This window comes from Spinacia oleracea, chromosome 4 (assembly GCF_020520425.1).
Source record: "Spinacia oleracea cultivar Varoflay chromosome 4, BTI_SOV_V1, whole genome shotgun sequence".
Classification (NCBI taxonomy): Eukaryota; Viridiplantae; Streptophyta; class Magnoliopsida; order Caryophyllales; family Amaranthaceae; genus Spinacia; species Spinacia oleracea.
This window is the reverse complement of record NC_079490.1, coordinates 91,047,093-91,073,015: the sequence shown is the minus strand read 5'-3', so window position 1 is coordinate 91,073,015 and position 25,923 is coordinate 91,047,093. Positions and strand designations below refer to the sequence as shown.

Here is a 25,923-nt window from a genome sequence, read left to right as displayed (position 1 = left end):
TTTCTATCTTTACTTGTATCATAAATATTGTTTGGTGATTGACAGTGAAAGCAAGCCGAGATTCACCAATTCTACACTTTCCTCTTCCTCCATTCTCCTAACAACACCACCACTATCACAACTTCTCATCACAATACCAACACACCACCCTCCTTGCAACCACCTTAGTTCACCTTCGTTGTGCTTTTATTATTAAGGTGGTTTGACTTTTATTACACCTAATCCAAGCATGTCCTTAAGATTGTTACGCTGTCACTTATGTACCTTCCAAATCCAACATACCATATACACTTACAGTCCGTACACTAAAAAAATTGTTTTTTAGCTTGTCTGTTACAACGATACACTATTACACGTATATATGAAGTATGAGTGCTACAAACTGCACAAGGGTTAAAATGACTATTTCCTGATACAATAAACAAAAGATTGTCGAGATCAACCATGCTAAACTGCAAGAAACTATCAACACAAAAGAAGGGAGTACAAGCAGTGCAAGTGAGAATTACAAAGGCATCAACAGATAGTGACCTTATAGCATTCACTTCTCATCTGATTTTTGCATGTCTTCTTCCGTTTTCCAAACTACATCCTCTAGTGAACTTGAAAGTTTTTTATAGAACTGCAAAAGGAGAATGATGATGAATAATAAGTAAACCAAGCGACCACCTAATAATGAAAAAAAGATGCTCTCAGATCTTCCACAAATACTTTTCTACCATATCCTTTTAAATAAGAAGAGGATGAAAATAACAAAACTATTATAAGGAGTTTTATTCTAAAATCATGTTTTATATCAGTTATTTTGTAAACTTAACGATGAGGTTGAGACAATATGACAACTAACTCAACACGAAAGGAGCATACCTTGTGAAATTCTAGAGTATCTCCCTTGGCTTTTCTAATCTCGACTAGATGAAGAGAAGGGGCGACTTGCAGTACCTAAAAGAAATGACAGTGCATAGTTTAGCAAATCATACATAGATCGAACAACATACTCAGTTTCCTTTTTTAGTACCTCTGTCGCGACATTGAGGTTTCCCTTCCGGCCAGCTTTCACATTCTCAAGCCTCATCTAAAACAAAGAAGAAAGCTTATGTCAGATCAAAGTTTTAGGAATCCACATGGCTACTTTCACTTCAGGCGCGTTAGCATCTAGCTCTTCATCCGTCAAAAATATAGATACATAAAATATGCTAACTATTTACCTTGTAATTTTTCTTGTGCACATCATAACCGAGGGGTTTTGCAGCTTCTTCAATCTTTTTAATTATTTCATTTGCAGAGCATTTAGATGTGAATCTTGTTTCTCTTTTAAAAACCTGGTTGAAGACAAGGATTTGTTTAGCATAGTGTAACAGGAAACCTCTCAAACTGCAAGTGCAGAAAAGTATCTCCAACTGCGCACAAAATGTGATGCAGGAAAGCAGACATATCCAATCATCCAAGCAAACAAAACAATTACACAAATAACAATAAAAAATAAAATGAAAACTTTAAAAGATTTTCAATCGTTTCCTGCATTCATGGCTGCATACTCATCAAATAAGACTTCCTCAACAATATGATCAGAAGTCGTCAAAGGACTCCAAAACTCCCCTAATATATTCAAGGAACAGATCACATATTCCAATATCAACGTTACATTTCAAAGAAAACCTAGGATCCACTACGTAAATACTACACATCAGTACAACCATCTGACCAGAGACAGTAACAAACGTATTAGCATTTTCAGTCTTCCGGTAAGGTATATCAGTTGGTGTAAAAATTAACAGAATCTTGATACTCCTTGAGTACGAAACATTTTTCAAAGTTAATTTCTTCCACGCAATAGAATCAGAACCACATATGAATGATGTACAAAAAGACAAGAGAATAGGAAAACCTGATCTGTGTCAAAAAGACTTCCAAGGTTAAGCCCTTTTGACATATTTATCAAGTCAAATGCATTCATAGCTGTTGGATGTTCTCTCTTCTCGGTCACATGATGTTCCTGTTGATAGGCCGTTAACATATCAATACAAGCCAGTCCATCCACATGCTCTTACAAAGCCTATATCCTTTAAATTACTGAAACTTACTTCCGAGTCCTGGAAAACTGCATCTACATCATCCAAACTCGTCTCATCTTCATCATCAAAAACAGGACGTTTATAATCTCTTTTGAACCACTCATCTTCCAGAATTTCAGGGATTGTTATGCGCTGCCAAGTGTAAATAAAAAAAGTTCAGCCAGTAAACTTGACAGAGTAAATATAATCAGAAATTCCTAAACAAATGTCACGTGGTGCATAATTTTATTCCATACAGGGTACAGGATCCAGAACGGCAGTTGAGTCACAGTATATCATATTATGTGTTTTTTTTTTTTTTTTTACATTAAGATGTAACAAATACGTAATGGAGTATGACGTTAACTGAAGAAACAAGGAAAATCATTAAGAGTTGTATAAATGTATAATGTCAAGAGGGAACAAAGCCTATAAAACTAAAAGTCATCTCCTTGGTCGTATCTTCATAGGGGGTAAGACTAAGATAGTGAAAAATACTTCCCATTCATTTGCAGCAGCAAGAGGAGCCGACAAATATTCTGGTGGACTCACATTAATCAGGCTACCAAACCCCAATACTTTTATGGTCCATAATTTTCCATCAATTTTTCAATCGTAGAAAAAGGGTTATTGAAATAAATCCTTGATCTAAAGGCACGTTTGATTACTTATGACAAAGGTTCAATTGAATGGGTTTTAGATTATAGAGGAAGGGAATTGTGGTCACCAGGATTAATGGACTGAATCATAATCATCAGCAATCTGGATCAGCTTTGACACACATTTTGGGATACACAATTAGGATCAATGGATCAAGAACTAAGGGTCTGACCCTATGCTCAGTGTTATACTGTCTTAAACCACCAGACCTAGCCCCACAAACTGCGCTGACCCTTTCATTAAGAAACAGGCTATTTTATTTTTGGTGGAAATTTAGGAACCATACTAGTTGCCACATAAATAACCATAACAAGCCACCTTTCATGAATAGATGCACATTGTATTCAGCTTGTAGTCAGACATTAATGTTTGCATGCGTATATAAGTTTTTGTCAAACATACTACCATAGCCATGTGAGAAAAACTCAGTAAAATTAGAAACACCAGCTCACTTTAGAGATAAACTCAAAGATATCACAAACTGGACTTTTTTTTCACTCCTGTGGACTAAGGTATGACTGATTTACAATTCGATGGCCTGACATTTGTATATTTCAAAAAAAAGTGGCCTATAGCAAAAAGGTCAGTGCAAAACAGACATCCAGTGACTGGAAATGCAATCGACAGAAAAAACCTTACCTAAGCGCCTTTTATTTTCTTGGCTGTAACCTCAAAAGACAAAAGGCATACGTAAACAAGGTGTAAATTAAATGTTGGATACTTACAATCTTAAGTTCTTAAGAGCATCATTACTCATAAACAAAAATAAATTGTTCACTTTCTCACTCTTCAACATCATTTCCATGAACAATTTACCATATTGTTCCTTAATCATAAACTTAAAAATTAAAGTTCATTCATATTTTTCTTCCCTTTTTCCTATTCCACATAAAATAAATATTTGTGAAACATATATCAAAATGGGTGTCTATTTGTAGAGTTTGAAATAATAAATCTTTTTGTATTTTTATTTTATTTTTTTGAGTTGTACTCTTCAAAATATACAAGCTTGAAAAACAAATTGTTACTTTTTGTCTCATACATGTGCACGTGGCAATTGTAGATTGGTTAATGAAATTGATGAATGTTCATCCAATTGCTCATCTTTTACATTTATTCAAAGAACTTTTACAAGTTCATCGTTAAGACCCAAAAAAATTGTACATGGCCATGAAAAATTAAAAATTTCATTGTTAACGATGCTCTAAAAACGGTTAAAGTTTTCTATTTTGATACTTATCAACAGACAACTAACAAATTATTATTGAAATGGCAGAACTAAATAGTTGGCATATGAAACTAAAAATTAGTTGCCCAAAGGATAAAGGAGAGATTTTCATCACATATAATGCATTCCCTACTTGCAGAATAAGAATTAGGTCAAGGTCATAGAAACCCTATTGTTATGAATTTGGTTCTTGCTATGACAATAATGAATAACGAAATTTGAGCTCATATTGTGGGTTTCAAATCGATCACACAACTTCCAACATTTTGTAGAGAAGATTCACTCAGATCCTCAACCAAAAGGGACCAGTACAAACATTAGACATACTTTTTACCGATAGAGCCAAAGATTCATTTGTTCTTTTGGTCGTGGGATGTAATGGGTTAAATCAAAATGGCTCTTAAAACCTCTTCGCTTCTTTCCATAAAGTAGAAGATGGTCGTCCCGTTATCGCTTTTGGGTCAATTGGAAACAACCTCTCTGCAATTTGCAGGGGTAAGGTTGCGTACGTTCGACCTTCCCTTACCCCGTTTCTTACGGGAGCCTCTTTGAGACGATGGGGGTAATGATAATGATAATGAAATAGGGAATCCGTCAACTGCCAGAGGAGCTCCAGTATTCCAACTTACAACTAAATATAACTTCAATAGCACAAAAATAAGCTAGGGGTATAACTACTTTTACATCGAAGAAACAAATACTGATTAACCACGATTGGGGTTAATAGCTTGTCAGCCGTTACGTTAGGCTACGCCGGTTGTAGAACTTGCAAACAAAATTCATAAAATGGCTCTGGCAGGTGTGGACTTCTCCGGACACCTCGATCTACACTACTTTCTCCAAAGGGATTAAGGGACAGTACAAAGAAAACGGGTTCGGGACAAAGAAAGTACAGAAAGCATCTTCGGTCACTGGATCTATGAATTTCAGAAAACTCTTTGTACTATAACCTTATAGATTACCTCTATGTAATCTTATAAACCACAGGTCATCACCGTTGTAGTTAGCCAATACCTTAATCCATCATGGGAAAATTTTCCGTCGCAATTTATTCTCCAATTTTTGCTTCATTAATAGAATATTGATTAATTTATTTTCAAAAGTGTGTTAAACACCAAACTAATATCCAACTATTCACGTTTTTCTAGGATCTGGACTTATTTGATGGTGACAACCATATAGAAGTCACAAATAATAGCATTTCTATGATTCTCTCTATTCTTCTCTCTTTAGGATCTTCCTCTTCCTCTTTCTACCATATTTTCAATCCCCATCTTCCATTTTCACGCGGAAGATTCAAATTCACAAAGTAATGGCGAAGAAGACTCTAAATCGATCCAGATTGCTTATTGGATCGAATTAGCTCGAGATCGTACTCCGATTAGTACGAATCGGTCTAAATCGGAGTACGAACGGGAAGTGAACGTATTAGGTAACCCTGGGTAAGAGGTAAGGTGGGACTCGGTGACGTGGAGAAAAGGATAAACACAGTTGCATTTAGTACCTGTCAAGTCCAATAGGAACTCAAATCTCCATCTCTAGAGAATCAAATTGGACAAGAAGCCACACTGCCCAACGCCAACCCCTTCCCTACAAATCAATTAGAAAGGGAGGAACCAGCAACTAGCCCCCAACCTCAAAATCACTTTTATTTTATTCCATTTATGTTAGCCTATCTCTCGCCCCACTTTGTGGGACCCAATCATATTTCATAATTCTCTTACTCTATGTCTCTCTCCTCTGCGTAAAAGTACCCATTTGATGGTCTCAATTTTGGGTTCTCCTTGGTTTTTGTTGCTACAGTAACTAAGTATTGAAAACGGAGGTAGTAATTGTATATGGGGGGTGGAGGGAGCAGCCGGCCTTACAAAGAGAAAAAATACATTTTATATGCTAACAAAAACTACAATAGAGCACTGAACTTTCCTTTGTCCCAGTGGTTCAGTGAGATGACTACAAGTCATTCTTGGTTCCCTAGGTGCCGGGTTTGATACCCATTGGGAGTACTTTTTCTTTCGATTTCACGTAAGATTTTCGCCCCCTCAACTTCACCCCCTTAAAATTAAAATATAAATGTATAAATTATATACTATTTTGCTTAATGCTTCTGCTTTACTGTTCAAGATCCGCCACTGGTTTGGTTTGTCCTTGTTTATTAGAAAGAACATATTGGCCCTAAAGTCTTTACTGAACAATGGTGCCTTTCGACTTGATTATATTATTGAAGATAACTTAATAGTCAGCACCATCAATCCAAATAAGCAGCTTAGGCCAGAAGCAAACGTATTATCAGTTTATAGCAATTTAAACAAAGTTCATCGGTTAGGTTTAGGTCACAAGAACATAATAGAAGAGAATCATTTAACAAAAGATAGAAATACATGAGAGTTCTCATCACCTTGTTTATCTATCATTGTACTCCCTCCGTTTTTGTTTATTAGCCCTTTATGGAATATTGAAAAATCCATTTAAAGGACACCTTGCATGTGAATCTCTAAAGAATCTCACCCAGCTAATTTAAGTGCCAGTCTAGCAACTGCAGTTAGTAATTCAATTTCCAGTCCTGTGCCACCGGGTAGAAGACCCAGATCTCCTCAACGCAGACGCTCTTGGCATAAAAGCTGTTTTCATTTCTGCTCTTGGTCTTACCGGTGCTTTAGCCATATCTGTATGTGGGTATACATTCATTCATTATTATTACCTCATTGCCTCAAAGAGGCTCCAGCAAGAAGCGGGGTACGGGGGGTCCGAATTACGCAACCTTACCCCTGCAATTGCAGAGAGGTTTCCAATTGACCCAAAAGCGATAACGGGACGACCATCTTCTACTTCATGGAAAGGAATCGAAAAGATTTTATGAGCCATGTGGGTAGGAGAGAGAAAAAAAAAGGGTAGGTGGAGTGTTGTTAAATTAGAAAATAAAGGGACCATTTGCATATTTATTTGGGATGAAAAGTAAATTACAATTATAATATAAGGGTAAAAGGAGAATAATTGTTGAACAAATAAGAAAAGATTCTAAAAGGGACTAATAAAAAAAACATCCCAATACGGAAAGGGGACTAATAAACAAGAATAGAGGGAGTATTAGATATACAGAGAATAGAAAACCCTAAAGAATTAAGAGACAAACTTATAAGGCCCTGTTCTTTTTGGCTTCATTTCAGTTTCAGGACTTATTTCGTAGTACAGTTCAAAATAAGGCCCCACCTGTTGTTGAGGATAGTGTTGTTGTTCGGTTTGTGCTCTATAGTTTTTCTAAACCGTCACTTGCTTCTAATGTTCGCATGGATACTGCGGTGCAAGAACAGGATTGTGGTTTTACCGTCACTCTCCTTGATAGATTGTTTTCTAAACGGCTTTGCACAGTGAAATCCATCCCTCCTAAATGTCGTTTGGGTTTTTCCCGGGTTTTGAGAGGCGTTCTTGATAGGGTTATTTGCAGGCCTGAGGAAGTCTCTTATTGGGTTAAACTTCTCGTGTTGCCTCTATGTATCCTTAAGACCTTTAGTCCGAGAAGTAATCGCGAGGGCACATCTGTCGTAAGGCGGCAACAGCAGGAAGAGCATTGCTAATGCTATTCGTACTTAGAGTGACCCGGGTGGTGATATGCTTCTTTTGTTGGAAGCTTTGACAGCTGGATCCCCTACTTTGATGGATGCTGATGAGGAACTTGATTTGGCAGAGCGTAATATCAAGCAGTGTCGTAGGAAGATTTGACTGTAAATCCGCAAGAGTAGCCTCATTATAAGGCGCAACGCCAGAAGAAGAAAGAACACGGACTACAGCAGTGTAATGGTCATCACAAATCTTCCTACGACATTGCTTGATATTACGCTCTGCCAAATCAAGATCCTCATCATCATCCATCAAAGTAGGGGATCCAGCTGGCAAAGCTTCCCGCAAAAGAAGCATATTACCACCCGGCTCACTCCAAGTACGAATAGCATTAGCAATGCTCTCTTCCTGCCGTTGCCGCCTTACGGCAGATGTGCACTCGCGATTACTTCTCGGACTAAAGGTCTTAAGGATACATATAGGCAACACGAGAAGTTTAACCCAATAAGAGACGTCCTCAGGCCTGCAAATAACCCTATCAAGCGCGCCTCTCAAAACCCGGGAAAAGCCCAAACGACATTTAGGAGGGATGGATTTCACTGTGCAAAGCCATTTAGAAAACAATCTGTCAAGAAGAGTGACGGTAAAACCACAATCCTGTTTTGCACCGCAGTATCCATGCGAACATCAGAAGCAAGTAACGGTTTCAAAAAACCATAGAGCACAAACCGAACAACACCATCCTCAACAACAGGTGGGGCCACAAAATCAGAACCATGACGATATTTAGCACGAAGAGCATGCGTCTTAAAACAATCCCCACAAAGCCAAATCCCCATACAACGGAAGGTCAACTCAGCCTCAGAAAAAACAGCCAAGTCAGTGGTTAGAGAGTGTCGTGTGACCACTTGAGCATCACCCTTACAATGACGATCACGAAGATGAGTGATCAAAGAGCTCTTAGTAAGCCCGTTCTCCCTACCATCTTGACACCCACTAAGACCCACAAATAATAGTTATTTTATTACCAAAGAATAATATATTTATATTATTATATATAACTAATTATTTATTATTAATTACTATAATTCATTATTTATCATTTATTATTATTTTCTAGAAATTAATTACGGATTATTAATTATTAATTATTAATTATTCATTATTAATAATAATCATTTCTCATTTCTCATTTCTCATTTCTCATTTGACATTTGTATTATTCATTATTCATTATTCATTTCACTAATATTCTGTTATGTTAAGTTACGTTAAGTTCAGTTCAGGAGCATTCAATTTAGGAGCATTCAGTTCGGTTAATTCAGTTCAATTTCAGTTCAGCTCAACTCAGCGAACAGGGCCTAAGAACATTACCGACATCAATAATTCAGAAAATAAAGACCGTCAAAGAAAGACAAAAGTCCATCGAAAATAACGAGGATATATAAGCAATAGTGCTTACTGTCATAGGATTTGGATCTAAGATACGCGTAATAAATTTCTTCATGCTGAAGGACATCCAAGGGGGGCAGGTAAATTCAGCCACTGAGATCTGCATATTCAAAACTAAAATATTGAAAGATACGAACCTGGAAATATATGGATGACCCATTTAATTTAATCAAGTAAACTTGCTCACTTTTCTGTATAGGTTTATAAGATTAGAATCATCAAAAGGCAAGTAACCTGCGAGCAATACAAATAAGATAACACCACACGACCACACATCCGCTGTTGCCCCATCATACCCTCTATCATTAAGGACCTATAATTCACAGGTTTAGACAAAAGGCAGTGAGCAACTATAAAAGGGTATGTAAACATCAGAACACATCCGTAGGTTTCCATAAGTCACCTCTGGAGCAACGTAATTCGGAGTTCCACAAGTTGTATGAAGAAGTCCATCTCCCTGCGAAACAAAGAATTTGGGAATTTATTCCAATATATTACATATTTGTTTTGTTCCTTCATTCATTCTTGATATGATGAAACTAATGCAAAATAAGCAAGTAGCAGAGAAGGATACAAAACAGGAAAGAATGGTCTCTATAAAACTAATAACATTTTCGCTCCCTGAACCTAAATCACTACAGAGCCCCAGAGATTTCAGTCTTCAGTAGCTCACTTTGGACGACCTCAAGTCCTGATCAGTTTGCACCCCATGCCTGGGCTAGCTTCAAGTTCAGTTCAACATGTGAAACACTTCAGCCTCAGGTGAACTAACCCTGTTCACTTCACCTGATTTACTATACTGAATTAACTTTACTGATTGAAATAAATTTAGCTGACTAGAACTGATTTCTACAGACTTTAACTGATTTGTAGTTATTATCATATTAAGGTACTGATTTTTACTGACCATGGTGCAATGTGGAGGAGGAAACAACATGGCATGCTCTGTTTGGCTGCATTGGGATTCCAAGGGATTGTGAGGACAGTGGGTGCAGGGAAATGATTGCATTATGATGTAGATATTGGCTTCTTCCTGGCTTAGACATATCTCCCGCGCAAAATTTTATGCTAAATTCAAGCATTACATCTGTAGCTCTTCTTGCCTTCTTGGCATATTTTAGTTTTAGCCCATTACTCAGGCATGTAAGCTTGGCCAGTCTATTAGAGAGAATATTTGGATTTTGGACAGGGAAGCAAACAATACTCCACAATGCAGATCTCTCAAGCGAGGGAAGCGTTAATTAAAGCAGCTCAAGAAACTCTCAGAAGATTTAAGCTAATGGGAACTTGTGGAGCTTCAGCACTTAACACTTAAGGTTATAATTCATGCATAGTTGGTGCCATAGCCATGTTAATAAATGACATACTTTATGGAAGTTCGTATTCATTTTAATGTGTTCATTCCAAGGTACATTACTCAGTTGAAACAAATAGTGACGAAGTAGAGTGCTAACCAATGCTCATGAATGCATCTAAACGGTTTCGCAAACGGACTGTGTTTTAAGAGGGTAACAATTATTACGGTCTTACAGAGATCATTGGAGGTCAGTTTTCTTTGTTATTCTTAGACTGCTCTACAATGAAATTCAACACGGAACGGGTGTGCATGGGCTGGTATATAACAACGAACCTATAATTCTTTAACAATGATGATGTCATGAATTAACATTAATACCACATATCTGACTCAGATACAAAACATATAGAAAACCACTGCACATGCCCGCAAGATAATCTTTTCAATAACCACTCAATATAAACTACACATCAATAAAAAAAATTAAAAATAAAAAATGTCAATTACTACCTAGATAAAAAAAAGTTGTCAATTACTACCTAGAAATGTTCACATGATTATTATTGCTACCTAAGTCAATGTTCCGGCTAAATTGGCCGTAATATGACGTCATAAAATTATTTAAGTTGATTTTAAGTAATTAAAAACATAAAAAGAAAATTAAAAAAACCCATTGATTTATAACCTAAGTTAATGATAATTTACTAAAATCGGCAAAGTTGGAGCAAGTTATCGCTAATCCCCACAATATGACGTCATTTCCCCGCCTATTTTACCAAAATGGTGACTTGGTAGCAATAGTAATTATAAGAAAGTTTTCTAGGAAGTAATTAACAACTTTTTTTTTTCCTAGGTAGTAAGTGACAAAGTGATTTATAAGATAGGTATTAATTGGCAAATTTTACTTAAAAGAAAGTACAAAAGTCCCACATGCGTTTGCAATAATAGCTTGGGTTAAAGGAAATTTTATCCTTGGGTCTAAGAGAGCCCTGTAGTTCTAAGTTAATCAAATTGCCCAAATAACTCAATACCTATGTTACTCGGACACGGGTGTCGGTGTCGTGTCCGACACCCCGATCCAAATATTTGCAGACCCTCCGACACGGTCAAAGGAGTGTCTTGACTTGTTTTTTAGACACGGCTGCCTTACAAAGTGTCGGAAAAAACATCGACACTTTTTATAAAAATATAATTTTTAAATTAAAAAAAAAGATAAAGATTAGAATATTAATGAATAATAAAATTAAAATTACAAAATAAGATAAATAGTCTTTGAAAGAGTTTAAGAATACAAAGAGTTCAAAAGTAAACATATAAATATCCTTAAAAAAAAAGGAAAGTAAACATAAATATATAATAAAAAGCTGACAGACCCACTCCCAACAGTAACACCCTAGAGTCCTAGACTATTCTAAAATTACCACGTGATATCCCACTATATGAATTTCTTTCTTTTAACTTTTCTTTTTTTTTTAACTTTTTTAAACGTGATATCATAACCCAAAAGTGAGAACAAACCTTGTACCATAAACCACGAACCCGAAGATGATAGCCCACCACCTTAAAACAGACGCAAAACATGAACACGAGGAGGAAGAAGACGCCGGAAACAATGGCGATTCTCAAGCAGTCATGAAAACAAGGATCGAAGAATGCTTTCAACTCGTTTTTTCTTCTACAACAAAAGCCCCAATATATTTTTTTCTTAATCGTCTTCCCCGACCTTCAATTTCTAGATCTAGGGTTTTGATTTTTTTACTCAATTTCTTTTCCGACACTGGTGCCGACACTATATTTTGGACTCTTTTCCGACACCTCCCCGGACACGTGTCGGGTGTCGTGTCGCGGGTCGGGTCGTGTCGACACCGACACCCGCCGCCGGAAGAAGTGTCGGAGTAACATAGCTCAATACCCAAACAATATCCTAATTCACAAATATCGAGTGAATCAAGCCCATTTTCACATAAGTTACAAGTTTTCTTGTTAAAGTCGTTTTTGTTGTTCTGAGTTACCGTCTTTAAAAAGGCCACTTAAGCACATAAAAGATTAACTCATACATGATCACTTACAAACATAAAAGAGTAACTTAACCATGGTTGCACCAACTGTGCACAATACGAGCTGCTCCAAACTTAGCTAACTATAACATGAAAATAACAATTATCTCTATTAGAGTAGAATCCTAAAATTAACATTATTTACAAAACTAATATCATTAATCTAATATTTTATAAACCTTCTCTACAGCTTTTCATTACAAGGTAACTTATGATCACAAATTTCATAGTATTATATTATCAAAACTTCATGAAGGGTAAAATCAATATGACTACCTGGACTTGTTGCTGAGAGATTGCACTCAACCCGAAGTCGGAAACTTTAAGATTCCCACCCACATCTAACAACAAATTTTCAGGCTGTGAAAATATAAACGAAAGATTCAAATTGTAAGACATCGATGATATTCATCGGCATAAAATTGATAGAAGAACTAAGAAATTTGGCTAACTATATTATATCCCAAACTGTTGTCGATATATGTTATTAATCCAAACGAATAAAAGAAAAATTGCAACAGCAGTCCAAACTTCTGACATGTTTGTGCTTCATAACAGTCAGTGCTTTACATACATAAACCATTGCATTAAAATTCATGTAATAAAAAGGAAAATTTGTCAGAAAGTACCTTTTAAAGTCCAAAAATTGTGATAAAGGACCTTTTAAAAAAAAAGTTGTGAGAAAGGGCCCAATTCAAGTATTTTGTTGTGAATAAAGACCAAAAGCCATTTACCGGTGGTCAACGCCGATTTTCCGGCGTTGATTGGCACGTGGCTTGCACGTGATTCATTTTTTAACAAAAAATATATTTTTTAAAGCAAAACATATAACATTCACTAAATGACAAAAAATATAAAAAAGATAAAAGTACCATTTCAGTACCATTTCGTTAAAAAGAGTATCATTTCAGTACCATTTCGTAAAAACGAGTACTATTTCGTTAAAAAGAGTACATTAAAAAAAAGTACCATTTAATTAAAAAAAAATACCATTTCTTAAAATAAAAAATACCATTTCGTTTACCTCAGTTATGCATTCGCCAACACATAACGGTTGACCGCCGGAAAATTGACGTTGACCACCGGAAAATGGCATTTGGTCCTTATTCACAACAAAAAATTTGAATTGGGCCCTAACTCACAACTTTTTTTTTAAAAGGTCATTTGTCACAATTTTTGGATTTTAAAAGGTCATTTCTGACAAATTTTCCTAATAAAAAAATATTTATTTTAGAATGAAAGTGTGGATAATAAGAAAGATCCTACATGTGCCCCCCACCCAACCCCCACAATTATGTGTCATGTACAACCTCAACTTCAATCCCCCAGCCCCTACCTCTTAGTTTCTTTACCTCCCATTCAGAGAAGGCTAGGAGATCTTAGGCACTTGCCACCATCACTAATGAGCAATCTCCACCAACTTCCAACACAAGTGTTCAACAGCCACAACTTCTAGCAACTACAACCACACAATTGGTTTCTCTCCTTTACACGGTCTTTTTTCCACTTGGCCCTCCACTTCCTCCCTTTCTACTCCCCCTTTCCTTCGATTAATGGTTATTATCTTGCCACTTGTGTACTGTGCTAAAAAAAAAGGATATAAATAGGAGGGAGATATTAGGGTAGACAGGACAAAAAGAGGGGAGGAGGGCAAGGGATGAGAAAGCGTAAGTAAGAATGGGTATTCCAACTAATTAGAAGAACGAGATGGAGAAGCAAGGGATGGAAGATTCGACTCAAACAGAGAGGGGAGAGATGTGTGTGTTAGTCTTTTTTTATGTTGTATTGATACACAAGTCTCTAAAGGAACATTGGACACATTTGGCTGAAGTATTTGAGTTAATGAAGCAGAAGATGATGTATGCTACGGCAGTACGGCTAGTAAATGTTCTTTCGCAATCAGAGAGATAGGGTATTTAGGGCATTTTATTTCTGAAAGGGAGTAGAAACTTACCCTCATAAGATTGATTCTTGGCCCAGCTCCATCTTCTGTAAAAGACCTAAGAAGTTTCCTTGGGTTATCTGGGTATTACAGGAAGTGTGTAAGGGGTAATGCTGTTATTAGCAAACCTTTGACCAACGTGTTAAAAGAGCATTTGAATGGAATGATCAAGTTCAGAATACTTTCGAGAAACTGAAGCAAGCCCTAGTGTCGACTCCTGTATTTTGGCTATTCCAGATTTCTCCAAGCAATTTTTAGTGGAGACATAGTGGAGACAGATGCATCTCAATTGGGAATAGGAGCAGTTTTAATGCAAGATGGACATCCTCTTTCCTTTATTAGTAGGTCATTGGGGCCAAAATGGCAGAAACTGTCAGTTTATGAAAAAGAGCTGTTAGCCATTGTGCTCGCAGTTCATAAATGGGAGCAATTCCTAATGGGTGGCCTTTTTGTGATCAAGACTGATCAAAAGAGCCTTGAGTGGTTTCTTCAACAGAAGATATCAACTCCATTTCAGCAATTTTGGCTCTCCCATGGGGTTTGTTCATGAGACAATACAGGTCTGGGAAAGAGAATGTGGCAGCAGATGCTGTACATGGCTATCTCAGTGCTGTACATGGCTATCTCAGGAGTACAAGGAGAACAAGTGCTATACATGGCTATCTCAGTCATTAATTCTGATCTACAGGAATTACTGAAGGGAAGCTATGCCTTAGATGGTACAACTCACATTATCAGTCAATTACATCAGCAACATCAGTTCCTAATTTCAGTTTACAAGACAACATGCTGCGGACAAAAGGGAAGCTGGTGGTTGGATTGGATGATTCTCTAAGTTCCAAACTGATCAATTGGTTACGTAGTTCCCTTGAACGTGGTCAATCTGGAAGGGAAGGATCAATCAGGAGAGTTAAGAACCTCTTTTATTTGAAGGGGATATCTAGAGATGTCAGCCAGTTTGTAAGGAAATGTGTGATTTGTCAGGCATCCAAGTATGACAATGCTGCAAGGTCAGGATTATTACAGCCTATGCCAATTCCTTAGGGAACTCTGAGTAGACATTTCTGTGGACTTCGTTACTTACTTATGGATTACCTTAATTCATGGGTAACGATGTCATATTTGTAGTAGTTGACAGATTGAGTAAATATGCCCATTTCATGGCGTTGGCGCACCCTTTTACTGCAATGCAAGTAGCTCAGTCCTTGATAATGTGTTTAAGCTACATGGGTGGCCTAGAACAATAGTAAGTGACAGGGATTCAGTTTTCCCGAGCCAGTTCTAGAAGGGTTTGTTCTCTATACATGGCATTTGGTTTCTTCTGTCTTCAGCATACCATTCAGAAACTGATGATCAAACTGAAGTAGTGAACAGATGTTTTGAAACCTAAGATGCATGAGCAGTGAAAAGCCTAAAGCGTGATGTATGTGGCTACCTTTGGCTGAATGGTGGTACAACACTCACTATCACTTGGCTATAGAAATGAGACCCTCTGAAGTGGTTTACAACCAACCTCCAGCTGTCCATTTACCTTACTTAGCTGGAGAGGCTACCATGAGGTAGTGGATAGAAGCTTACGAAGGAGAGAAGCAATGATGGCTGTACTCAAAAGCTCAATCCAGGATGAAAACTCAAGCTGATTAACACAGGTCTGAGAGGGTTTTCAGTGTGAGAGATTGGGTTTGGCTCAAACTTCAGAAGTACAGACAATTCTCAGTTCAAAGATAGGATGAATTAAAGATGTCTCCTAAATATTTTGGACCATTTCAGGTCATTTCAGCGGTTGGAAGGTAGGCTTATAAGCTCAAGTTGTCAGAAGATGAAGCTATCCATCATGTATTTCATGTGTCTCAGTTGAAAGCTTCTCATGGAAGCTTACCATCAACTCATATACCTGACTGGCTGCAAGGTCTGAGTCAAGAGACAACAATCACTCCTGCTGCAATTGTGGACAGAAGAGTTGTGAAAAGTCAAAATACAGCTAAAGTCCAATATCTCATTCGATGACTGGCAATCCTGTTAATGAATCAAGTTGGGTTAATGCTGAAGACTTTGAAGCTCGATTTCCGGGTTTCTTAGTTGACATTCAGACTTGAGGACAAGTCAGTGTTCAAGGGGGAAAATATGTTACAAGCATTCAGATTAGAAGCAAGATTTGGGTATTTTATTTTCATTTTCTGTTAAGCATTTTATGTTGAAATGTAGTTGTTAGTTTTGGCGGGAAAAACGGTTATAAGATGTTTTCCTTAAAACAGAATTCTGGGTTTAAGGACTTCTGCTAGAACTTGTTAGCTGAGCTTAGCTGAGCTCGTTTATAATCACTATAAGAGTAATTCAGTAGCTTGTACACATTCATTCAATAAAATACAAACATTTCCTTCTCTAATTTCTGTCTACTTCTCTCTCTAACTATTCTCCCAAGTTTCCTCTATCTTCTACGTTTCTATCTCTCCCATAAAGTTGATTCAGTTACTCCAGTAACAAGAAGACACCATGATTAAGGGTAAATACATGGGTTTCTGTTTGTAAATTTTTCATTTTTAATTCTTCAAAGTTAATGTTATCAAATGTATTAGTAGCCTTTTCTCTCAGAGAAATAATTGGGAAACTAATACCATTGACCATTATAACACAACTATACAAGTATACAACCATAAAAATCAAAAGTTTGAACTAACTAGCGCTATACCTTCAGTTTGAAATTAAATTGTGCATTAAGGTAACACTTTTCACTTGAACTAACATCATAGTATCATACCTTCAGATCTCTATGGTAAACACCCCTGCTGTGACAATAATCAACAGCATTTATTAGCTGCTGAAAATACTTCCTTGCTTCGTCTTCCATCATTCTGCCATGGTGCACCTATAATATCAATATTGATTCGAATCTACAAGTTAAGGTAGGACAACAGATCCAAAAATCATGGAATCTTCAAGTAAAAGCAATCTCTTAACTGAAAGTTAAATTTCAACAAACCCAACAAGTAATAAAACAATTTAGTTTGTCCTCCAAGTAATGAAAAATAATCCTGAGTATCAAGTTCACAGTAGAAAATTATAAGGTATCACCTGAAAGATCAGAGAGACTTACAATCCTGTCAAAAAGCTCCCCTCCTGTCACATATTCCAAAACAATGTATATCTTGGTCTTGCTCCCCATCACCTAAAGAGTAAATATGTCAATTAAAGCAGCAATGCCTGGAGAACTAAAGTTTAGACCATATGTTGCTACAGTCAAATTGCGAAGGCATAAAAAGAAAGTTGACATAACCGAACACTAGACATATAGAAAATATCCATCATATTTAGATAATAATTGCCGACGTCTACAGCAACGTTTCTGGTTAATTTAATAATTAAACTCTTTACACCACACACTAAGCTCCCAATCTTCTGTTGCTACACTAAAATTGTTAAGGTATAAAAAGAAAGTTGACACAACCATCTATCAAAGCACTGGAAAACACCCATCGGTTGCATGATAAATGTCTCACGTTCTATTTTTACAAATTAAGATAATAATTTCCCACGTCTACAGCAAGGTTTCTTGTTAATTAATCATTAAACTTTTAACACGAATATCTGCGAATTACAGAGTCGGTGCAGAACTATTTACACTCCTTAGTAATATCAGGCCTTTTTTGACCACAGACCCAACCCAAGGCAAAATAAAGTATCCCCAATTCTTTCAGGAAAAAGGAATACTAAGATAGGTACTCCCAACGAAATGATCTCTAAATTACAAAATCGGATGTTGACTGCTAAATGATTTACTGAAGTAATCTCGTGAAATATTAATTTTAAATAACCAAATGAAACATTTTCTAGGGGCAAAGAACGTAATAACCTTTTTTACAAGCATACCACAACAAGGTTCGTGTAAACCAAAGAAATTCTCCACTAAGAGAGTGTTTGGTCCGTGGAAACTGTTTTTCGGGAAAATGATTTTCCCCTTTTCAAACATTTTCCGTTTATTTATTTTCCAATAACACTTTCAAAGTGTAAAAAAGTTTGTCCATTTGAATTGAAGGGAAACCACTTTTCCAATTTTCCTCCTTACCCCCATCTTCTATTTTCCCATCAATACTCACCCATCTACTCTTATTTTCCTTTATGAATTTTCTTGCAAGGAACCAAACAAAGGAAAACTAGTTTCGATTTTTTTTATCCTTGGACAATGTTTTTCTTGGAAAATGTTTTACTCCAAACCAACGGAGCCTAAAACCATCTCCTGCGTCAAAAATTCAAGGTACATATACATAAACACACACATAGACATTCATAATTGATAAGGGAAATAAACAATTAGCACCGCAAACACACACACACACACACACACACCCAGAAACATACCTCATACAAGCGAACTACATGTGGATGCTTTATTCGTTTCATCGTTGCTATTTCCCGCCTTATCTGTAAGTTTACACAATACATTAAATAATGATTAACATTGATCTTTAGACATAACATAATCAGTTGGTTGTATGCAAGAACTTCAGGAAAATTGACCCTTCAGAGTTTCATTTCCAAGGAATTGTCAACTTCGAGGACTGCTTAGCTGACTCCAGGAGGTAGAAATTGGAGGCGGAAGTTCCACTTACCTAGGGAAAGCTAGGTGAGAAACCTCCTCTATCCTGTGGGAAGTACAACTTCCTAAGATATTAAATAATTTTACAATCTTTTACCTTCCTGTGTTAGTGTGGTAGTGTTATATTTATGATTAAACAACAGTCATCAACTAGTAAAGCTGATGAGAGGAAGTGATGAAATGGGGTGAAAGATTAAGATGCTAATCATGCTGTGGTTATGTTACATTTATGTTAAGTTACGTCGCTCGATCTTTCCCTCTAACTAAGAATAGTTTAAACACCCTTATCACTTTATCAGTTGCAATAGATTTTCTTTTGACTTTTCTAGTGGGGGAGGGGGGGGGGGGTGCAAGTCAATCGTAACAGATAGTCCATGCAACAAATTAAAAGACAAACACGTAAAGTAAAATAAAATAAAAGTTGGACAAAACAGAATTCAGAAATTTAGAGAACTGGTCGGAGTAAGAGATAGAAGGATAACAGAGAGAGAAAACCTGTTCAGCCATCTTGTTCTTCAGAACTTTCTCTTTGTCAAGAACTTTAATAGCCACTGGATCCCCTGTTTGAGAGTCTCTTGCAAATCTCACTTTGGCGAATGTTCCTTCCCCAATTGTCCTCCCCAACTCATATTTCCCAACCACACGCTTGACTTTAGCGGCACTCATTATCCAGTTTCAGCTGGCTGGTTATTGTTTTTACTGCATAACATAACAACTTTGATTACGATACATACAACCTACACAAAAATTTCAGTGCACAGAAGTTTCATGGAAATTTTACCTGTCAAAAAGAAACCCCATTTTTAAAAATCACAAACATCAATTCTCCACTACATTAACTGCCGGATTGGTAGGGGGTACAAAAAGTGGTAGAGATTATAATGTTCTTATACGTAATTTTGTAAAGAAAGTCACATGCCAAGATCAAAAGGAACACCATCCCCAGACACGTCTTTTTCTTCAAAATTTTCCATTACTACTCAATAGTCGACATCGACACCTATATTACTCGGACTTCTTTATTTAACCTCAAGTACCCGTGTTGGATCTTCGACAATCGAAAGTCGGTATGACACTTCGACACTTCATTTTAGGCCAAATTAATGGAAGGTTTTCACAAAGTAGTCGAGTCAGACACTTGGACATGTAGCGTGTCAAACATGAGCACTCGAGTTTGAGAAATATAGCCTGATACCACCTCTAAAGTGGTTATTACCATGTCAATACCAGCATATTTTCACTTAGAAAAGCTGTCGAAACTTTGGTTTGGATTAATAATGGTTTCCGATATTGTACCATATGCTGTTTAGTGATAGACTGATAGTATATATGATATATCTGGTGCAGCCTCAAGAAAATGCTGACATTAAAACACGGGATTAATAGAAGCAGCCTGATTACACTCCAAGGTCATTAGAATGGAACAACTTCTGATACAATTAAAAAAATTCTGGAAAAGAGCATATCTTTAAAAGATTTTTGCAAATAAATCTTTCACTTGTTAGTGATCATTTGACTCATTTCAGCCAAATCTGAGAGAAAGTGACATTTACCGGTAAATCATCACAAAGAAATTTTTTCAAGAAAAATATTTATCATTCTCTTCTGTCCAAATTATAAATCAAAATCTAATAAGCTGAAAACAAACATCAAGTAAATCTACAAACCAGACTAATTATATCTAAAGGTAAGATGGTAATACAGCACCAAATCAATATGTAAACCAGTTCATCCATAACAGAAATGGATAATGCAACATATGTGGAATATGGAAAATGTGAACACACTAATCGCCCAACGAAATAAACCCTTTAGTAATTTAAATATGATTATTCACCAATAAGTAATTCTACTATCTTGTAATTGCTTAACTTAAGGGAAATCTTTATTGTTCTTGGCACACCCTTTTATAATGCTACTAGCATTTCAAATCCCCCCCCCCCTCCCATCAAATTACAATCAACAATATCGGAATGAGACGATTAAGAAAGTTAAAACACAAAATGATGACTCTTCAACAATATAAGCACAACTATAAAAACAGTGAAAGCGTACAAATGTATATATCGATTGCCTGCCTGTACAGAGCTTTTCCAATGTCACACTTAAATTTCATTGATATTGCATGACCTCCACAGAATAACCAGAAGCTAAAAGTCCAAAAATTCAGTAAGAGTAAATATGCAATAAGATAAACAACTGAAATATCACAATACTACAGTAAAATTACTCTTATATCTGAATAGAAGCCAGAAATAAAATCAACCAGGAACGAACAACATGCAAAAATGGCAAACAGACATACAAATTATGAAAAATATTTTTTTTTGCAATTCAGATCTTGTAGAAAATTGTTACTCAAATTCAAGATAATAACAATAACCAAAACCCAATTAAGAAATCATCAATGTAAACTTCAAAAAGGATAAATAACACAAGTTGGAAAAAAAATGAAAATTTTAAATATATGCACCTGATTACCATTTTCCAAGCTCCAAATATCAAATACCCAGTAGAATAAATGATTGAATTACTTGGAGACAAAAATAGAAATTAAGAAATTCTGGTTTAAACTTACAGAAAAACAAAATGGTAGAAATTCTCCGGCGCAGGCAAGAATGAAAGAGTGACTAATTTGAAGGTTTGGCTCTTGAGAGAGTAGTTGGGTCACTGTAGATGGTGTGACACAAAGCAATTTAACAGAGTAATTAAGAGGTAGAGAGAGAGCGCGGAGGACAAAGATACAGATAAAGACACACAAACACAACAAGGAAGATGTTTTTCGACTGATTATAGACAACAAGACAAGAAACTACGGAGTATAATAGAAAAATAAAATGGATAATTCGTTTTTAAGGACTTTTGAGAAAATCGGAACTCCCTCCAGTATACAAATATCCTTTTTTCTACTCTCTTTCCTTTTCTCCATTTTCCACTATCTCCTTTCTCTTCCTTCTCCTATTTCTATTCTTTTTAACACAACAAGAAGGATCCTCTCTTATTTCCTCTCTCTTAGTTTACATACCCTAACACATATTATCTTTCTTATTAAAATATTTAATTTAGGAGTAATGATAATTTCAAGTGTTTAAAAAATAAATTAGTCTAATTAATTATTTTTCCATTACTATTAATAAAATAAATCGATTTGTAACCTTGACAATAATAAACTTTGTTAAAATAACATTAATAATAATTAAAAATATTACAATAGAATGACAGTAATTAACTAATAATGATAAGAACAAACCATAACATTGAACAGAATAAAAACATTACTACTAACATTAATTAATGCAATACACTGACCGTAATTAAAAAAAGTGACGGTAAATGAAAAACAATGACAGTGATGAACCCTAACGGTGACAATAATAATAAAAATTGCAGTTACTACTAATAATTCAAAGCAAAAATCTACTACTCAACTCATCTATTAGTTTCAGGTACATATGTATGCTTCAAGTTCATCATGAAAAAGATAAGATGTATGAAATATGGTTAAAATTAGGTTCATTTTATAGAGAAAAAAATATACTATATAATAGTTGGTATTTTCTTTTTACAAATAAGTTGCCGTTTTTTATTTATTATCGTTATAAAATTATAACCGTAAGCAAAATTGTTTAAAACTACCAAATTATTAAATGACATGTGGCTTAATATATCCTCTCTCTAACCCAATATATCCTCTTCATATGGAGGATATATTGTATTCCTCTACTAAGAGAGGATCCTCTCTTCTACTCCTACATCAAAGAGGATCATAATTTAGAGGAGAGAGAGTGTAAGGGAGGACATATATCCTCTCCGTTGTTGATGCTCTTAACCGTTATGAAGTATAATTTAAGTTAGTTGATTTTATTAAAATAAGAGTCAGGTGGATAAATAATAGAAAATTGTAATTGTACGAGTGTCCTACCAGCTAGCTGGTAACACCCTTACCGCGTAAGGTCCGGGTTCACAAAAGTCTTACCAGTATCTATCGCCCTTACCAGCACTCCGCTAATGCTGGTAGCAACAAAATACGCTGCCCACCAAGAAGTCAACGGGTCGCTATATATCTCTCGGGTAGGACCCATACTATCCGTACACCCGACCCGCGCCTATATATATGGGCCTCATTTATTGTAAAAGGTACGCAATCCCAATCATTTTACCCAACCATAACATATACCCAACATAATCTCTGACTTAGGCATCGGAGGGGGATCCTCGAATCACCTCCGAGGCTACTTTTCCAGTGTCATCTGTGCAGAATCACATCAAGAGAACATGATCACCTAACCAACAAGGCCTTTCCAACCGTTCCTAATCCATACCGGAACAATTGGCGCTAGAAGGAGGGGACTTCCCAGTCTTGTGAAAACATCAGTCATGGATCTTTCCCCGATCATTACCCCAGTCAGCAAAAAGAAAGCAAAGAAGAACGTGAATATTCCCCAATCGGCAGAAACCACCTCCACCCCTAAAATAACACCCAAGCCAGCCCAATCAGTCCCGTCATATCAGCAATAAACCCTGTCTTACCAATACTCAAATCTAAGATAACAGCTCCTCCAGGTTTCGAAGACCCCGATAAGGTGACCATAGAAGATGAAACTTCCCAAGAGGAAAGACTACAAAAATACCCCATCTCTCCACCCCCACAAAGCAGCCTCTCATCCCTATCCCAAATGTTCACTCCTCAGCATCTTATGAATGCCTCGGCAGTCATGAAAGCGATGGCTGACTTGTCATCGGGAGGTAAGGAGGGAGTTCAGACCATTGCTACCAGTTCCAAACGTCTCAGGCCACCGAGACGAAATCTAATGGAAACCATGGAGCAAGAGATAGTTCTACCGGTAGAAGTGGAACCGGTACCTATCCGCAGCGAACCCCCACCTAGGAGACATAGGCATGTTTCTAGAAGAGAGAGAGAGAGCATCCAGGCATGAGGATGCAACATCCGAACATCGAGATCCCATATCGACGAGTAGAGAGCCCACGCCTTATCACCGTGAAGAATACAGTATACAGTCTTTACAACCGGAATGGAATAGGTACGACGGGTACATATCTCATCAGGACCCAACCAAGCGTACCATCCATCCTAAAGATTCGCCACTATGCCGGGGCATCTTGGAGCAGCCCATGGAAAAGGTAAAAATTCCGACATGCAAATACAACGACACCGCAGATCCCGATTACCATTCTACCGCTTTCGAGCAACACATGATGCTGTACTCAGATTCGGATGCCATGTGGTGCAAGGTGTTCTGAACCACCCTGTCAGGGGTAGCGGTAGATTGGTACAAGAAGTTACCTGCAGGGTCAATATTTAGTTTCAGGCAGATACAAGAGGATTTTGTGAGACATTTCTGTTAGGTTATGATACATATGACAATTCATAAATCATGCGGAAAAACCATAAAGCCAGGAAAGCATATTATTTACACATAATCATTTAGCATAGTTTAGATGCATACACTTTGTTGCGTGCCTTCCCTAGCTGCGCCCGAACCGAACAAGAACAAGTCTTTAGGACTCCAAATGTCGTCCCTCCGTAGATAGTCCACAGCACGTCCGGATCCGCCTTAAGCTTGACCAACCAGGATCGCCCTTAGGGTACTTAGAATTTTCGGCTATTGTAGGCAATTATGTGACTGAATTTTTGCTCTCAAAAATCACTTTGAATACTTGAATACTTCAATTGTATCTATAAATTATGACCCTAGGCACCTATTTATAGAGGTATGGAAAAGGAACTGGAATCCTATTAGGATACGAATTAATTAAACTAGAATCCTAATAGAATTCTTATTTAATTAATTCATCCTTTTAGGTTTAGGAATTTAATCATATGTCGAAACCTGATAGCTTTAGGATTCGTATAGCACACAAACACACACACGCACGCACAGCAGCCCACGAGGGGCGCCATGCGCGCGCGCGCAGCCCGCGAGCTCGCAGCCCATTGCCACGAGGCCCACACGCTGCCGCAGCCTTGGCGCGCGCTGGGCCTGCCTTGCGGTGGGCCTGGCGCAGCCTTGGCTGGTGCGTTGTGGCGCGCTGGCTTGCTGGGCGATGGCCCGGCTTCGTGCTGGGCCTTCGTCTGGCAGGCCTCGTCCGATGCTAATTCGTACGATACGCTTCCGATTAATTTCCCGATTCCGGATTTCATTTCCGATACGAACAATATTTAATATTTCCGATTCCGGAATTAATTTCCGTTTCGAACAAATATTTAATATTTCCGTTTCCGGAATTATTTTCCGATTCCGATAATATTTCCGATTCTGACAATATTTCCGTTTCCGGCAATATTTCCGATTCCGGCAATATTTCCATTTCCGATAATATTTTCCGATACGTACCATGTTTCCGCTTCCGGCAACATCTACGACTTGGATAATATTTATATTTCCGATACGATCCATATTTCCGTTTCCGGCAATATCATCGTTTCCGGAGTATTTATTTCTTGCCTGTGACGATCTCAGCTCCCACTGAAACTAAGATCCGTCGATTCCGAATATCCATAGATGGAGTATTTAATGCCATTAAATACTTGATCCGTTTACGTACTATTTGTGTGACCCTACGGGTTCAGTCAAGAGTAAGCTGTGGATTAATATCATTAATTCCACTTGAACTGAAGCGGCCTCTAGCTAGGCATTCAGCTCACTTGATCTCACTGAATTATTAACTTGTTAATTAATACTGAACCGCATTTATTAGACTTAACATAGAATGCATACTTGGACCAAGGGCATTATTTCCTTCAGTCTCCCACTTGTCCTTAGGGACAAGTGTGCATTTCCTAATTCCTTTGTCGCTCGATGCTTGCTCTTGAACATAAGGTAAGAGTTGTCATCCTTATTATGTCCAGAGGTGTTCCTCGGTTTCAGAGTTCAACTGATCAAATAGACAGATAATCATAGCCTATGATTCATCCGAGCACGGCCATGCATTTCACAGTTTCTAGCTCTCCGAGTGGCCTTGTACAACTTTTAAGCATCTCATCCCGATTTATGGGAGGACAATCCCAATCTTGCGATCTTGAGATTAGACTTCGTTCGATAGGTGATTACCTGAGCGT

At 37.1% G+C, this 25,923-nt stretch overlaps 1 protein-coding gene across 5 annotated transcripts; it reads right to left on the bottom strand.

The window, feature by feature from the left end:
- Positions 1 to 286: 286 nt before the first annotated feature.
- Positions 287 to 21,781, bottom strand: LOC110801313 (CBL-interacting protein kinase 32). Of its 5 annotated transcripts, XM_022006653.2 has the most exons (16): positions 21,421 to 21,780; positions 19,624 to 20,202; positions 19,338 to 19,541; positions 18,605 to 18,667; positions 17,343 to 17,414; positions 17,007 to 17,114; positions 12,583 to 12,666; positions 9,356 to 9,409; positions 9,140 to 9,265; positions 8,963 to 9,052; positions 2,085 to 2,207; positions 1,889 to 1,996; positions 1,209 to 1,322; positions 1,019 to 1,075; positions 868 to 942; positions 287 to 622 (listed from the first exon to the last, which is right to left on the bottom strand). In XM_022006653.2, exons 3-16 carry the CDS (start codon positions 19,506 to 19,508, stop codon positions 542 to 544), a joined length of 1,326 nt encoding a protein of 441 aa, XP_021862345.1. In that variant the 5' UTR covers positions 19,509 to 19,541; positions 19,624 to 20,202; positions 21,421 to 21,780; the 3' UTR covers positions 287 to 541. The 5 variants fall into 5 exon arrangements, with proteins under 5 accessions (XP_021862345.1, XP_021862346.1, XP_021862347.1 ...); XM_022006654.2 differs by lacking the exon at positions 19,624 to 20,202 and having other exon boundaries at positions 21,316 to 21,780; XM_022006655.2 differs by lacking the exon at positions 19,624 to 20,202 and having other exon boundaries at positions 21,324 to 21,780.
- Positions 21,782 to 25,923: the final 4,142 nt, after the last annotated feature.

What these genes read in the sequence shown, in the direction of transcription:
- LOC110801313 (XM_022006654.2), bottom strand. Translation starts at nt 19,508, where the DNA reads ATGAGTGCCGCTAAAGTCAAGCGTGTGGTTGGGAAATATGAGTTGGGG. An exon ending in ATGTAGTTCGCTTGTATGAG is followed by an intron (nt 17,415 to 18,604) that starts GTATGTTTCTGG and finishes TTTACTCTTTAG; the next exon opens with GTGATGGGGAGCAAGACCAA. An exon ending in CGAATTACGTTGCTCCAGAG is followed by an intron (nt 9,266 to 9,355) that starts GTGACTTATGGA and finishes TGTGAATTATAG; the next exon opens with GTCCTTAATGATAGAGGGTA.